General features: G+C 34.6%; 1 protein-coding gene across 4 annotated transcripts in view; it reads left to right on the top strand.

The window, feature by feature from the left end:
• Window positions 1-14494, top strand: part of METTL15 (methyltransferase 15, mitochondrial 12S rRNA N4-cytidine) — a 95556-nt gene extending 81062 nt beyond the window's left edge. For all 4 annotated transcript variants that reach the window (XM_084520755.1, XM_084520753.1, XM_084520752.1 and 1 more), the window contains 3 exons: window positions 2652-2843; window positions 5223-5401; window positions 13521-14494. In XM_084520755.1, the coding sequence (XP_084376881.1) occupies window positions 2652-2843; window positions 5223-5401; window positions 13521-13966 (817 nt within the window). In that variant the 3' untranslated portion in view covers window positions 13967-14494. The remainder of the gene's footprint in view (window positions 1-2651; window positions 2844-5222; window positions 5402-13520) is intronic.
• The last annotated feature ends 430 nt before the right edge of the window (window positions 14495-14924 follow it).

Raw genomic sequence — 14924 nt, 5'->3', positions numbered from 1 at the left:
TTGGAAAAAATTGTGCATAACAATTATGATTTGAACAGAGGCATGGTAGACAAGGGAAGAACTTTATTATGTTCAAATAAATGCTTCTCATTGCTTGATGAAATACTGTTCTTTAAATAAATGTCATTTTCATCATCTAATAGATTAGTCCTTATCATTACTATCATCATTGTTACCATCCTATGGATAAAAAGAGTTGGTATCTGTATTTGTTTTCATAAGGTAATAAATGATTGCTCATACCTGTGTACTTGGTTTGAGTAATTAAATGTTTTGAGATACCCAAGGTGTTTAAAGTTGTTTCTTTGGATTCACAAGGTAAAAGGAATTCAGAGAACTGACCTGTTGTTTTAATGTAGTCATTATAATCTCATGAAAGGCATCTGCTTTTAGTAAAGATTTAAATTAACCAAGAGACCTCTATCCACTATTGATACAAAATGAAGTGTATAACAAACAGGAGGGTATATTTTCATGCAGCTGAAGGCTGACATCAAAATGTCAATCTTTTTTTTTTTCCTGTCTTTCTTTGTGAACACTAAAACATTTTCCAGATGAAGTATCTATCTCCCAAATTGTAAATTTCAACTTAAATCAAATATGCCAGTTTAATTACCTTTTCCTAATTACAAAGGATTGGCAGTCCACATATGCATGATTTCTTTAAAGAAATATAATCAAATTTCTAGCATTTCTATATGAATATAGTTCAAAATAATTTTTCAGAATGTTTAGTAGCACAATACAGCACTGTTTCATAGCTGCCAATATGGACTACTGTCAGAGGAACTAGACAATGGCAATTTATATTTTTTTCCAGATCTCATTCATTTTCATCTCTCACATACAGAATTGTGAAGTTCATTCCTTCATTCAAGTTATAAAGTTAGAAACACTGCCATGTTGGACAAAGTGCAGATTTTCAAGAAAATTCCTTGTATTTTATTGAAGGGAAATGTAGTCTCAAAGCTGTAACTATTTAGCCAAAATTAAACTATTTTAAGTAGATAGTAGTGCTTTTTAGGAACTGTCAGTTCAGCTGAATAGTTGAATTTAATTATGTACTGGGCAGTAGTCAATTCAGACGTTTGCATGTGTGATCATGATATCCCTCATGAAATTCATTCATTCAAGGTATTTCCCAGCTGATGTTCTATGTTAAGTTAATTCCTTCTACTCTAATGAGGATACCACTATATACCTAAACGTTCTTCCATATGGTTGTGTGCTCATAGCTTCTTCATTTGAGTTAAATGTTTTCTTTTTTTTTCCTTCATAGCGTATTCTTACTTATTCCAATTGGATGTGTGCAGAAGTACTTCTGATTCTCTGTTCATGCACTCTCTTAAAACGGTAGTCTCTGGAGTCAACTAGGTTGTCATAACACCAGTTGTGTTGATCTTAAACTGACCTGAAAGAAGGATTAGACTGAAGCTGATTTTTTGAAAAAGTGTGTTGGTTGTTTTTGTTTGTTTGTTTGTTTTCCAAAATAACAGTAACGTTGACATCCCAAAAGAGATGCAGGCAGCTGTTCTTTTGTAGCAAAGAATTGAGCTCTCCATCCGTTCTGCCGCCCATGGAACTCTGACAATGATATGAGTTAACTTAGCTGGCCTTATAATAATTGCAACACTAGTCCATGGGGCTGAGGAACAATAGGTCCTCAAACTATTACCAAAACTCTGATGTGGAGTCAGTGGCTTCTTTTTAGGGGCAGAAATATATTCAGTCAGTGCGTTGGTTGGTTTGGTTTTTTCGCCTTTTTTTTTTTTCCTGGTACTGATTAAAAGTGCAGCAGCATCCTGGTTAACATTCTTAAATCTTTGTGAAATTGTTTTTTTTTGACAGTGTATGAGTAAAGCAGTGGTTTAATTGTAGGTCACCTTATAATAGACCAGAATCAAAAGCACATGCTTAGACACACTTGCAAGAAAGAGACGGGCACCTCAGAGATATTTTTTCTTTTGACTTTCTCCAGTACAGAAATATTAAGCAAGAAACACCTTAAAGGTTATGAAAGAAGAATGCAAAGCACAAAAACATATATAAAGCTCTGCTCTAACCAGTGTTCAGGTGCCTATGCTGAAATGTTTTATCTGCTTATGATCCAGTGCACCTAATTTTGCCCAACTATTTTTGAATCAACATGTTCCCTAAAAACAAGTGTTTGTCCCACATCAAGAACCAAGGATTTTTTCCTAGCAAATAAGCATTAACCACAAGGCTGGGCAGTCATATTCAGTCTTGTCAGTGTTTCATGTAGGTCCAAGAAATGTACCTTCTTTTCTGCACTTAACTAAGGGTCATGCCCAGAGCAGGAGATTCCCTGGTGGTCAGAGCATTCCCATCAAATGTTGAAGATGCCACTTTGATTTCCCCCATGTTGAGAAATGAAACTGAAATCAGGTCTATGATTTTCTTGTGAGCATTTAGACTACTTTGAGATTAAGCAGGAAGGAAGACAAACTTAAGTAGCTACTGATAAGTGGGTTGGATGGTTCTGCATGCTGGCATGTGAAATGTACCTAAACTATTACTTTGGGAATAGTCCCCTTAAGAGACAAGTGAGCATTACTATCTAATTCCTGCTGTACAAGAGGAGAGCATTGCACTGTTAAAATTGAGGCTTTTTATTTGTGATTTTCTTACAGGAAACAGATTCGAGCTCTTCTAGGACAGTTTAGCCAGTCAGAGGCTTTGTTAATCTCATCTGGAGTTGAGCCAGGGACTCTAGATGGAGTTCTCTTGGATGCTGGCTGTTCTTCTATGCAATTTGATACACCTGAAAGAGGTTTTTCCCTGCAGAAGGATGGACCTCTGGACATGAGGATGGATGGTGACAGGTATGTGTGCATGTCATTTCCTTTTAAGCTAGAGAATGGCCATTATAAAACCATGTCTAATTTTGCACAAATATACTATATATCTTATGCCACAAAGGTTTTTTTTTTCAGCCTTAAACTTAAAATCCTGGTTATGTTCTTTTTCTTCTTTAGATAAGACGAATGTTACAGTGATGATTAAATTAATTAAGCCAAAAATGTTTTCTTAACTCTATCACTAAAATTTTACATTTTTGGTGTGTATGGTATACAGTTACAGGGACAGTTTTTACTGTAAGACATAGATTTCTGATAACATTGTGGAGAGCAAAAAAAGCTGCCAAATATGTTGACAGGACACCGAGTTACCTAGAGCCTTGAGGTATATTTCCTAGTTCTCTTTCCATATTGAATTTCACAAGGAAGATTGGAGGCTTTAAAAAAAAAAAAAAAAAGAATATTAATTAGAATTTCTTTTTCCTGTAATTGGGAAGTGAGTGAAAAAGGCAGATTGTTAAATATAGTTTTTCTCTCTTCAATGTCTGGCTGGGTTGCCCCAAGACCTGTATGGTCTGCATGGTTCCTATGAAACCTTCCATGACTTTTTAAGTTGAGGCCTGTTGTCTTCCTTCTATTTCTGCAGTTTTTCTGACTATGTAATCTGCAGGCTGACAATTCTTTACTGCAATCACTCCTTTTTTGCTGCACTTTCTGTTTGTGGAATGTCTGCTTGACTGTGTTTGGTTGCTCTGTCAGGGAAGAAGCAACTTCCCTCCTTTCTGCAATGGCCATCTGACCCAGTTACTTCTCTGTAAAAGAAATATAAAGTAACTTTAAAAAAAAATCAAAACAAAACAAAAAAGCAACCAGAAATGCCATTCATGACACCTGCCAATTAAAATCCGTTAAGTATTGCAAGCTTGCCTTAGTAGTCTTGGAAGTTTCCTTTCACATTGTGTATGAGGCACATGAGGCTTACTTAATTGTCAAGTTATCAATTGCTAAATAAACAATCTCTATTTAAATGATCAGAATTGGTGTAGAGTTCATTGAAAAGCACGAAATTCAATGGCATAATGTTATTTTCTACTTATGCAGCAATTTTCATCTTTTAACAGCCTAATATATGCCTAATATAGCATTGTGGTTTTCATGTGAAAAGACAAAGATCTGTGTTTTATAGATGATGGCAGTAATTGTATAATGCATTACTAAGAGAATGAACATTTCTTTGCCTTGTGTTTTGATGAACCTGTAGTCTTAAGAAATGTCATTTGGACTTTTGTTGTTCACATAGAGCCTATGTGAAGACTGTGGAAGCCTCTGTTTCTAAGCAATTGTCTTAACACATTAAAATTTCAGTCTTAACACAGCAAATTTGATGATGCTGCCTTTTTCCAGTTTTGTATAAAAAACTCACGTGATCATACTGGGATTGAGCCCTCTGATCTCCAAAGTCTGAACTCGCGGCTTGTATTTGCATCATGAGGATACATATGTATAACTGTATATAAGAACAAAGGCTACCTGTGGCATAACAAAAGCCTTCCACTACAGTTGTTGCTATGGTACTCCTTGCCTCTGATTTCTAAGTTTTGTTACCTTTTATAAGATACTGCAGGAGAGTAATGAATGCCTGAAAAATATTCTGCACGTTAGTGCCTTTTTAGAAGAGAATTTATTAAGTAGGTTATATGTTTTCTCCACATTAGTAAACACTTCTGTGATCTGTGACAACACAGATCTGAAACACTTCTGTGAACTGTTTCAATAGCATAATGACACAATTTAAAAATAAATTAATATGTACGACTTATACCATTTCAATTCTAACAGTTCCTTTCATTTACAATATTATCTCATTTGAATTCTCTCAAAACAACGTTTGGGTATAAGTTCTTACACCTTTTAGTGAAAAGTAAAGTTAAACTATTTTCATAAGCAGTTGTTTTCATAGCAGGAGATGTGAAAGAAAATATCTTTGAAATCAGTTCCAAATAAAAAACGACATGTAATGCAAGGTGACTAAATAAACCCATAAGGGGCAAGTTTATATTCTAAAGATGTCTAAATAGGAACAGTCACGCAGCATTTCCATTTTAATGTGATACTGACATGTATTTATTCCTGTCAACTCATTAGGCATAGTTTATGATTGTACTTAGAAGTTTCAGCTGTTTTAATTGATGTTAAGGAACAAACTATTTAAAGTTGCTAGAAATAGGATTTAAAAGGTACAAACGAGATCTGTTTTCATAGGGTTGCTGTCTCTTACTTGAAAACCTCAAAGGCACTTGTATGCAGTGTGTGTGTTTGACTTTATGTCTCAATGCTATGAAGCTTCACCTCTTGTCAATGAAAACTGACGTCAGTGAACTAATTGGCTCTTCTTGTGCGTAGGTACCCTGACATGCCCACTGCTGCTGATGTTGTGAATGCTTTAGATCAACAGGCACTTGCGTCCATCCTGAGAACATACGGGGAGGAGAGGCACGCCAAGAAAATCGCTTCAGCCATCGTTCAGGCACGCAGCATATATCCCATCACCAGAACTCAGCAGCTTGCAAGCATTGTTGCAGGTACCCTCATTAATTCTTCACAGTGGCTGAGAGAGAAAAAATATTAATCCCCAAAGTCCCAGAGGGATCTATTTGTACTTGAAATCATGCAGGATCTAATCCTGCCTATTCTGCTCTGATGTCAGCTCTCCTTTTTTTCCCCCCGTAAGATCCCACTTCTTATACTGTATTTCACCGATTAGCTTAATAATAGATTTTACATGAAGTGATTTATCATTTTGTCAACAAAGTTGAAACACAGAATGACAGCAGCCTAGGGAATTCTTTGTCCCAGCTATTGATAAGCATTCAAATAGATACGTCATATGCATCTCTTTGTTTTAAATTTCTACATTTTAATATTTTGAGGGGAAGTACTATGGCAGTTTCCAGTTATGAATGAAATTAGATTCAATCTCTCTGCTTAAAGAATGAGGAAGCAAAAAGTAAAGCAATACGTAGCTTGCTTCACCTTGTGAATGCCAACTAGATCAGCCTGAAGCGCCTATTGAAACACTTCATCTTACTTGCTCTTCACTGTAAACAACTTGAACAAAATCTAGTTAGACAGGAGCTGTGCTCACATTGAGAACCTTCACATTTGTGTTCTCGAGTGAAAATTTTCCAGCAAAAAAATAAGATACTTTCACTGTGCCTTAACAATATAACATATAAGGCTGTTTTTAATCTATTTATTTATTTATCTATTTATTTATTTATTTTTAACCAAGAAATGAAAATGACTGGGTGTCGTCACAAAATGCCCTATATTGTTGACTCCTTTAACTATAAAATGGCTATCCGAATTTAACATTTAGTAAAGATTAGTGTTACAAGTTCTATCTGCATAAAAGCCTTTAAAACTATATTGTTTTCATAAAACTGTGTATTCTTCCTGAGGAGAGGAAATGGAGAGGGAGGTGCCGATCTCTTCTCCCTGGTGATCGATGACAGGAAGCACAAGAACAACACAAAGCTGCTCCAGGGGAGCTTCAAACTGAACATTAGGAAAAATGTCTTCACCGTGAGGGTGGTCAAACACTGGAAAAGGCTTCCTAGTCAAGTGGTTAATATGCTGCGCCTGTCGGCATTCAAGAGGAATTTGGATAATGCCCTTAACAATATGCCTTAACTTTTGGTTAGCACTGAACTGGTCAAGCAGTTGGACTAGATGATCTTTGTAGGGTGCTTCCAACTAAACTATTCTATTAAATTCTACTTAAACTGTAACTTTAATTTAAAAAAATATAATTATTGATAACTAGTAGAACAGTGATTAATAATTGTGATAATTAGTGATAGATAATTGCCTACCTTAAGAGCTTAAGAAGTTTAATAGGGACTTAATTTTAATGGCTTTAGGATCACAAAGAAATTAAAAGGCTTTGAGTTGTATAAACCAGGATACTTGAGCAAAATGTCCACTTTAAACCAGGCCCAAAGTCTAGCTGATACGATTACAGGACCTGAAGACACTGCTTGCTATTATAAGCCCCTGTTGTAAATGTGTAGTAGGGGTAATGAATGTGGGGAATAAATAATATTAAAGAATATCTGAGTCTTTAATAAAACCTGAGAATTTGCATTTCTAAAATGATCATTATCATCAACTTTATGAAGTAATAATTTAGTTTTGTCAGATGTATCTCCTGCTCTTTGAAACAACTATTGATTAAAAATATACCATTATTGAGATTAAAGCAGCCATGTTGCTATGCTAAAGATGTAATGTGTTCTACGCTGTAAACAAGCAGTATGGTAACCTCAAAAATAATTCTGCCAACTAGCTTGGATTCAAGAAAAATAAAATTATTAGTGTAAAAAAGAGATTGATCAAAGATCCCTTCACGTTTAATGGGTTGCATGTGAGTCATCACCTAACGGTCACTTTCTGTGAAAACAACAGGGGATTTTTGTTCTCACTTTAAACTCTGATGTATTTGAAGAGCAGCTTGATATGTGAATCAGGAATGCATCAGATAAGACACATGCCAAAGAAAATGAATCCAACATATATCTGCTAAGACAGTAAATATGTATTTTGAGTGCTTTTTTGAAGTATGTAAGTAGTTAAAACAATTTTAGGACTATTATACTTATCCCCGTTTGGGTAGAACTTCTTACAGTTTTAATCTGATTTCTCTGTAAAGGAGCTCAAGGATGGATCCTTGCTAGTTCTTGAACAGATAATATGTTAAGAAAATTTCTGGTAAATATAATAAATTTTGTTCAATTTATCATCAGTATATTTTCTACTACAAATTTACATCCATGAAGTTATTGAGGTAAGTCATAGCTACAGGGCCAGAGATCACAGCTACAGAATTCTCTTGGTAGGACAGAACAAAAAAGCCCTGACTAATTCAGGATTTAAGCAGAGTAAACTCCATGACTTATTACTTAAATGTCAAGTCCTTAAAAATATATGTATACATGTATATATATTCATTAGAAAAATAAAATCTTGCATTTTAGACTTTACAGACTCTATAAGAACATAATTTTTTTCTCCAGAACAGGATCATTTCTTTTGCCTGTGGCTAGATAGCTAGAAAACATGTAAACAATCTAGCCAATGATGCTGGGTATCTGTATCTTTTTCTTTGCTGATGTGAGTATCTGAAAATTCACATATTATCCATATTTCTCTAAAATCTTATGGTTTAATATGGCTTAAGATTTTCTAGAACTCTAATCTTCTGTGGTAAGTTCCAGCTGATAACCAGAATCCCAATGAATCCAAGCTAGATTTGGACTAGCCTGGAATGGAAAAGGGAAATGCTATCCAGGAAACAAACAATAAAGGGAGTTAGAAGGTGTATTGCTGCTGTTAATTGATTGGGAGATAAGAATGACAAAACTAAGCAAAACAAAAGGCTCTACAACAGTTAGAGATCATGCAGACATTTCTAAAGTTTGCATTGGGGAAAGTTAAAGTTTTAAGGTACAGCTTGAAAAAACTATAAATAGATTAGTATGTCAAGATTGCCTACAACACCTTAGGGCTAACTCAGGTATCCAAGTGATTTCTTAGTTAAACAAAAGTCTTTTGTTCCAATTCAATGAAATAATTCCTTCTAACTCTTGGCATAAAGCCTGAAAGTCATCTCAATTTACCGTGCCATTGAATAAAGTCCTACAAAATAAAATTAAAAAAAAAAAAAACAAGTTTGGCTTATTTTTTTCTAAATGTTTTCCAAAATGCTTTTGTGCCTTTTAAATAAGGAGATCTCTGAGTAAGCTGTGGATCCTGCAATTTACACAGGGGGAAAGGAGAATTTTTTTTCTTTTTTAAATTCACTGATGCGAATATCGTCTCTTCCTGTAGCTCAGTCAAACTCTACTCACTGTTTACAATTTTCACACAGATATCTGTAATGATGAACACTGTGTAAATACTAAAGATCAGTGGTTCTCTACTGAAGATCTGTGAATAGATGTGTAGAAGTCAATTAAGAAGTACTTCCTGATGGCTATTGCTGAAGCTCATTGAGTTCTGTTGTGAAATGATAGTATTAACTGGATGTTCAGGAAAATTGGTTAGAAATAGTGAAATTCTTTAGACTGTAATTTTGTTTTTTTCTGTACTGCTTCTTAATTTTTCCTTCTAGTGGGTAATATACCTTGTCATCTATTCATTTGTTTTCACAGTTTAATTTTTCTCAATGGCATTGAAATATGTTATCTGTTAACAGGTCCTTTTGAGATTATGTAGTCATTTGGACTTGAAAGGAATTGATGGTGAGATACTAAAGAATCGTGAAAAGTTTAAAAAACTTTAACGGGTAAAGTCAGTCTTGTTCAGATTGTTCCACACTGATATACTTTAATTATCAGTTTGGAATTTGTAATATTGCCTGAAATTCAGATGGGTGTGAATTAACACTGTACTGAGGGAGCCTAGACAAAAGGACATTAGTTGCGTCACAGAAACTTATTAAATGCAATGCTAATTCAACAGACGGATTCCTGCAAACAGGTGCACGATCTGAATTAATTTTTAAACTCTCCCACTCTTGTACACTCTGGAGACTTTAATAGTTCATATTGACAGGCACAGCACGTTGCTAATTTCATTCACAAGCTTAAGAATTTCAATACATTTTAACTTGTGAATCTATTAGATTTTTAAAAGTGTAAGTAGCATAAGGGCATCCCAAAACTAAAAATGATAATTTCTCTCTCTGGGATTTCAAACCAGTCATCTAGCCGGAAGCATGGTGTTTTTATGAATGAAATTCATTTTATAAGCTTCCCATAAAGATTTATATATATATGTTTTTGTACATTGCACAGCCTGTTACCAGGAAGGATTTTCTTTTACTGTTGCAACAATTGGAGGGGGCTGGATTTTGTGCCTCATCAGTAAGCACAAGTAGGTTTCTATTTAACTATACCAGAGGGCTAAGAGTGGGGTAGAAATATTTTTCACCCCTATCACATAGGTTATATCTACTGACTTTAAAAAGATGAAGGCCCGTATAACAGAAATCCCCATCACAAATTACATTTAGTACTTAATAGCAGTCTCTAAAGACAGACCAATAGGCCATTGAACTTGAAGACATTTTGGTTTTAGTTAGTCTTTTTGGTTGCATAAAACTGCAGTGTCTGAATTTCTATACCAGTTTCCTGGTGTATCCTTTACCAGTGGTAAGGTATCCTTTACCAGTATTCGGCACCATTATATATGTCCTGTGCTGTTTTCTCACGTTCACCTGAGGCGTGTAAAGTTTTATTATACTTGCAGAATATATTATGGTTTTTATTTAATTTTCTTCAGAGTTTCTCATAAATGTGTGCTACAAGGACTCACTTTTCCAGTTTACTTTACAGATATTTCAAAGCACGGTTAATTGCCATAGAAGAGTATTGGAGAAAGACTTTACGCTAAAGATCCACGGCAAGACACCTGAAAGAACTTTCTTAAGACTTGCCACTGTCCTAGTCATGCTGGTAGCCTGAGTATCTAATTTATTTAGTTTATTTACTCAGTATTTCAATTGCAAAATATCAGTGTGATCAGAACTGCTAAAAATCAGACCAGTATTAGCATTTAGGTTTTACAAAACCATTTTGGAAATAGAACAGATATCTATATCAACTCTATTCAGATTAGTAAAAGATATTCTGATGACATACAACATAAAACTCAGTATTTTACTAAAGTTCCAGTGAGATTGGCCGTGGAAATTTAAATAACAATTCTCATTCTAGGCTTCCAATCAATAAATAAGCACAGTCAGTTTTGTACCCAGATTTCATGCTGTACTCTTGTGGGTTGGCTTTATTTGTATCTGTGATACTTTTGGAAGCTGGAATACTCTTAGAATATCAGAAATATCTTATCCACAGAAAAACAGCGTTATTTTTTAGAAAGTACTTAGGCTGCTTAAATGCTTAGGCTGCAAAAATATGAATTTTTAATAAGTTAAAAACTCTGTGGATCTGCTTTGAGAGGTGAACGCCAGCTCCCGATAGTAACAGTCCAAAATTGAAAGTGTAAAACTGATGTTCTTGACATCACAACTTTAAATTTTTCAGTAGGTGGCAAGAGAATGGAGGTTCTGCATAAAGCTGGTAGAACGATACCAGTTGAAGTGGAGGGAGAAAAAAACAAATCAACAACCATACTGCTTTCTAATTCACTAGCTTGTTAGTAGGAAATATTTTGTATGGAAACATTGCTTTTCCATTCCAGTTACAGGTATTTTCAGTAGAGTGAACATGGTGGCAATAGGCTTGGTTTTGGAAGGGGGAAGGAGGGAGAGGTATGTTTTCATTATTTGAAAACGTATGCTTGGAAGAGACTCGTGTGGTATTGTTTTCACAAACTGTCATTTTTAGTCAAGAATCATTGGCTTTTGTAGTTGAATCCAACAAATACCCAAGTATCTGATGTGTCCACTTGAAGTTCTCCTGAAGAAAAATTCGATTCTAAATGAAACCTAAGACAGGGCTTAAGGAGAATATGAAGCTATGTAGATTTAGTCACTTAGTGAATGCTATGGAAATACGCATGTCCTGTGGTATTCTTTTGATACTTTACATACTAATTTTAAACACTGCTGTTCTGAGCAAATTACTTGTATTTGTAGGTGTTGGTTAAGTGTATAAAGAAAATTGTTTATTTTGCTCAGCATGCCATTATGTTATGCATAAAGAGACGATTTTCTTCACATATAAATAGCAGTCAGTGGTGGTTTGAAGCGTTTCATTTTCAAATCAGAGCCTGTTTTTAGATATACGAAAAATATGGAAATGGATATTGTGCTAGGTAGCACAAGCTGGTTTCTTAGGGCATCAGTAAGTATCCCTTTATGATTTATATAAGTTACAAAACATGGTGGTCTCAAAGACAGAAATGACAGTAGGTAGCTAACATAACTTTTCCTAGAGTCCAGACCTGATAAAGGAGCTAAGTGCCCAGAGATGAAATCTATTTTAGTTGTAAAGCACAGTTTAAGCCACACATCCCTGTGCAGTAATGTGCATTGGGAGAAGTGCATCCTGCTGCCACTTCTGTCTTGAAGGATTCAGACAGCAGTAAGAAGGAAACAGCTATGGTGAGGTTTTTCAATTAATTCAGGCATTTTTGTCATTAGAGTCAGAGGAGAAGGAATGTGGCTGGGAAAATAGAGTATGCAGAAATGCACCTTGGATGCATCGCATACATGATAATAACTTAGTTGATAATTATTCAATTTTATATATTATTAGTGGCTTCTCCCTTTGCTTAACAGTGATGATCACTTGTGTTTGTGATGTTGAACATGTATTTTCTGACATAAGTAGAATCTCACCTTTAAAATTCTGAATAATTCCACCAATACAATATTTTGTCCCAGTATATTGGCAAAAATATAGAAGAACTTTGGTATTTCTATTATTTTTTTTTTCAATCACTTTTTAAAATGTGAATTTAATCAACTTATTTCAGAGGTATCATGCTCCTTTCTTTTACTTCGCTATGCAGAATATTGACTTGAATATTAACTTGAGTTTGAACTGCATTCCTTTCAAACCCATTGCCTTATTATGTTGTAGTTTAGCACTGGCATGGTATTAAGGCATTTTAATACACACATGCCAGTTGAATTGCCTTATCTCTAATGGGTTCTCTTTTTTCGAAAAATAATTGTTTCCATTTATGTGCCACTATAAAATGTCTGCATTCACTTACGTAATAGATTACAAGTTTACTCGGGTTTCACAGATCTTGTAAGGCTTTTGCACTTTAGTCTCTTTGATCCATCAAATCTCTAGTTCTTTTCTCTGTACTCCGATAATGAAGATTCAAGCACAAAATACATAAAATAATGCTATGTTGAAGTTTCCATGAAAATTTCTTTCTCTAAAGAGACTTGCATAACTTGTAGGGACTTTGGGGAAAGAGGAGGAGGGAATTTTGTGCCACCAGTCAAAATTATTTAAGGTGGTGATTTTTCTTCAAAAAACTCATACCTTGACACATTGTGCTATATAAACATGTGAGAAACCAACAATATCAGTTGCATTTTCTATTTTTCTCAAGGTTTTTTTGTGATCATTTGAAGGAACGCAGGTATAATGGTCAAGAATTATTATTTCCAAACTAAGACATCTCTCTTAAGCTTTCAGTAATTAATTGAAAGATAATTGCCACTAGATAAACATTGTATTTTGTACGTAACTGAATGTAAAACATACATTTTATTTTTGCAAGTGCATAATAATGTAGAAGGCAAAAGTTAAAATTTTGTGTCCACCTTTTTTTTTTCTTGCCTTAAAAGCATAAAACAAATCACCTCAAACAATTAATTGGCATTGATTATACTGAGCTGTAAGGTATAGGATTTATCTAGCCCATCTTCATTTTTCCCTGCTTTGGTTTCAGCTATCATTTTGCATTTTAACTTTGTGAAGCATTTCAGGAAGCAGTTCCTATAGGAAAAAACAACAGTCCAATGCAAGCCAGCTCAGTTTAATAGGGTTTTAAAAGTGATTCAAAGCAGGAAATATATCTTTTAAAGAAGGAAGCTCACTACTCAGGGTTCTTTTGTAAGTATGCTTTCCTTTCAATTCATCATGCACGAGTGGATTAATGTCAGATTAGCAGTGTAGAAATAACGAAATGCTAACCTTTTCAAATGTATTGCAGGTGCTTTTCCAGCATCAGCATTGTATGCACGAAAAGACTTGCTTCAGAGACCTACACATGTTGCCACCAAAACTTTCCAAGGCCTGCGAATATTTGTAAATGATGAGCTTCATGAGCTCTTTATAGGGCTGAAGACAGCTGAGAAGTTTCTAAAACCTGGAGGTCGCCTAGTAGCCCTCTCATTTCATTCTCTAGAAGATCGTATCATCAAACGTTTTCTTCATGGAATAGACATGACGGAAAAGTACAATCTTGGCTCACGGCAGAAGATAAGACAAGCTCTGAAAAATTCCTCCAAAGAAGATGACTCACAAGAATTTCCCCATGGAAAACCCAACTCAAAATGGACTTTTATACAGAAAAAAGTTCTCACCCCTCAGGCCAAAGATAATCAAACAAACCCAAGAGGGAGGTCAGCCAAGCTAAGAGCTGCTATTAAACTCTAAAACAATTTATCATTATATAATTGTATAATTTCCTAAAATTTCATTTTCCAGAAGGCTACCTGGACAGATAATATCAAAATAAAAAATAAAATGGAAAAGGCTGTTAGAAAACATTTTTCTTATCATTGTGCTTCATTTTAATTGGGATGTAATATCAAATGGTAAAATAAGTTAGATGAGTGGGTGTCACTAATTATAACAAAAAGACATATTTTTTAAAGGAGCGTAAAAACTAAAGGTTTTTTTTTTTTTTTTAACTATGGTTTTAATGTAGTTAAAACATTCCCTTTAGATTAAATTCAGAACTCTGACATAACAGACTAAATTCTGATTGCTGATTGAGAAAGACAAGAAAGACGTGTTTTTATGGGTGTTGGTTTCACAAAACTAAGTCAGATTACTGGTTTAGTCTAGAGTAAGTTTTTAAACTAGCCTAAGAATTCATGATATTTAAATTTCTGTGTCTGTTGATTTGTTGCATGAATGTTTGTAGCTAGGAGCTATGTCTTCAATAAACTGATACCATTATGTAATGTCTAATCCAGGAATTTATGAATGAGCTCTTACCTTTGTTAATAAGTAAATATTTACATCTGAGTGATAGCCTGGTAATTTAGTGTTTATGGATTTTAAATAATGAATTGTTCTTGGGAAAAAAAGCTACGTAAAAGGTCGCTGTATTGCATTTAGACATTATAAGCAGTGAGTAAGCACCGTGAAGATTTGTACTAGATAATTTGGATTTCTTCCTGCAACCTGTGCTTCTGTGCATCCATGCAGTAGAACTTCTGTGTGTTGATGGAATTACTATGAACCCAACAAACAGGATACTGTGAGACTTCTGTGGTATTCTCCTTTCCTGATGAAATTTCACTAAGAGGTGCTACTTAGTTACCTATAAAATAAGTGGCCTACTAACACCAGTTTCCTATTTGTATGCCATCCTAGCCGGTAAAAT

This window comes from Aythya ferina, assembly GCF_964211825.1.
Source record: "Aythya ferina genome assembly, chromosome: 5".
Classification (NCBI taxonomy): Eukaryota; Metazoa; Chordata; class Aves; order Anseriformes; family Anatidae; genus Aythya; species Aythya ferina.
This window is presented reverse-complemented; position numbering and strand designations above follow the sequence as displayed.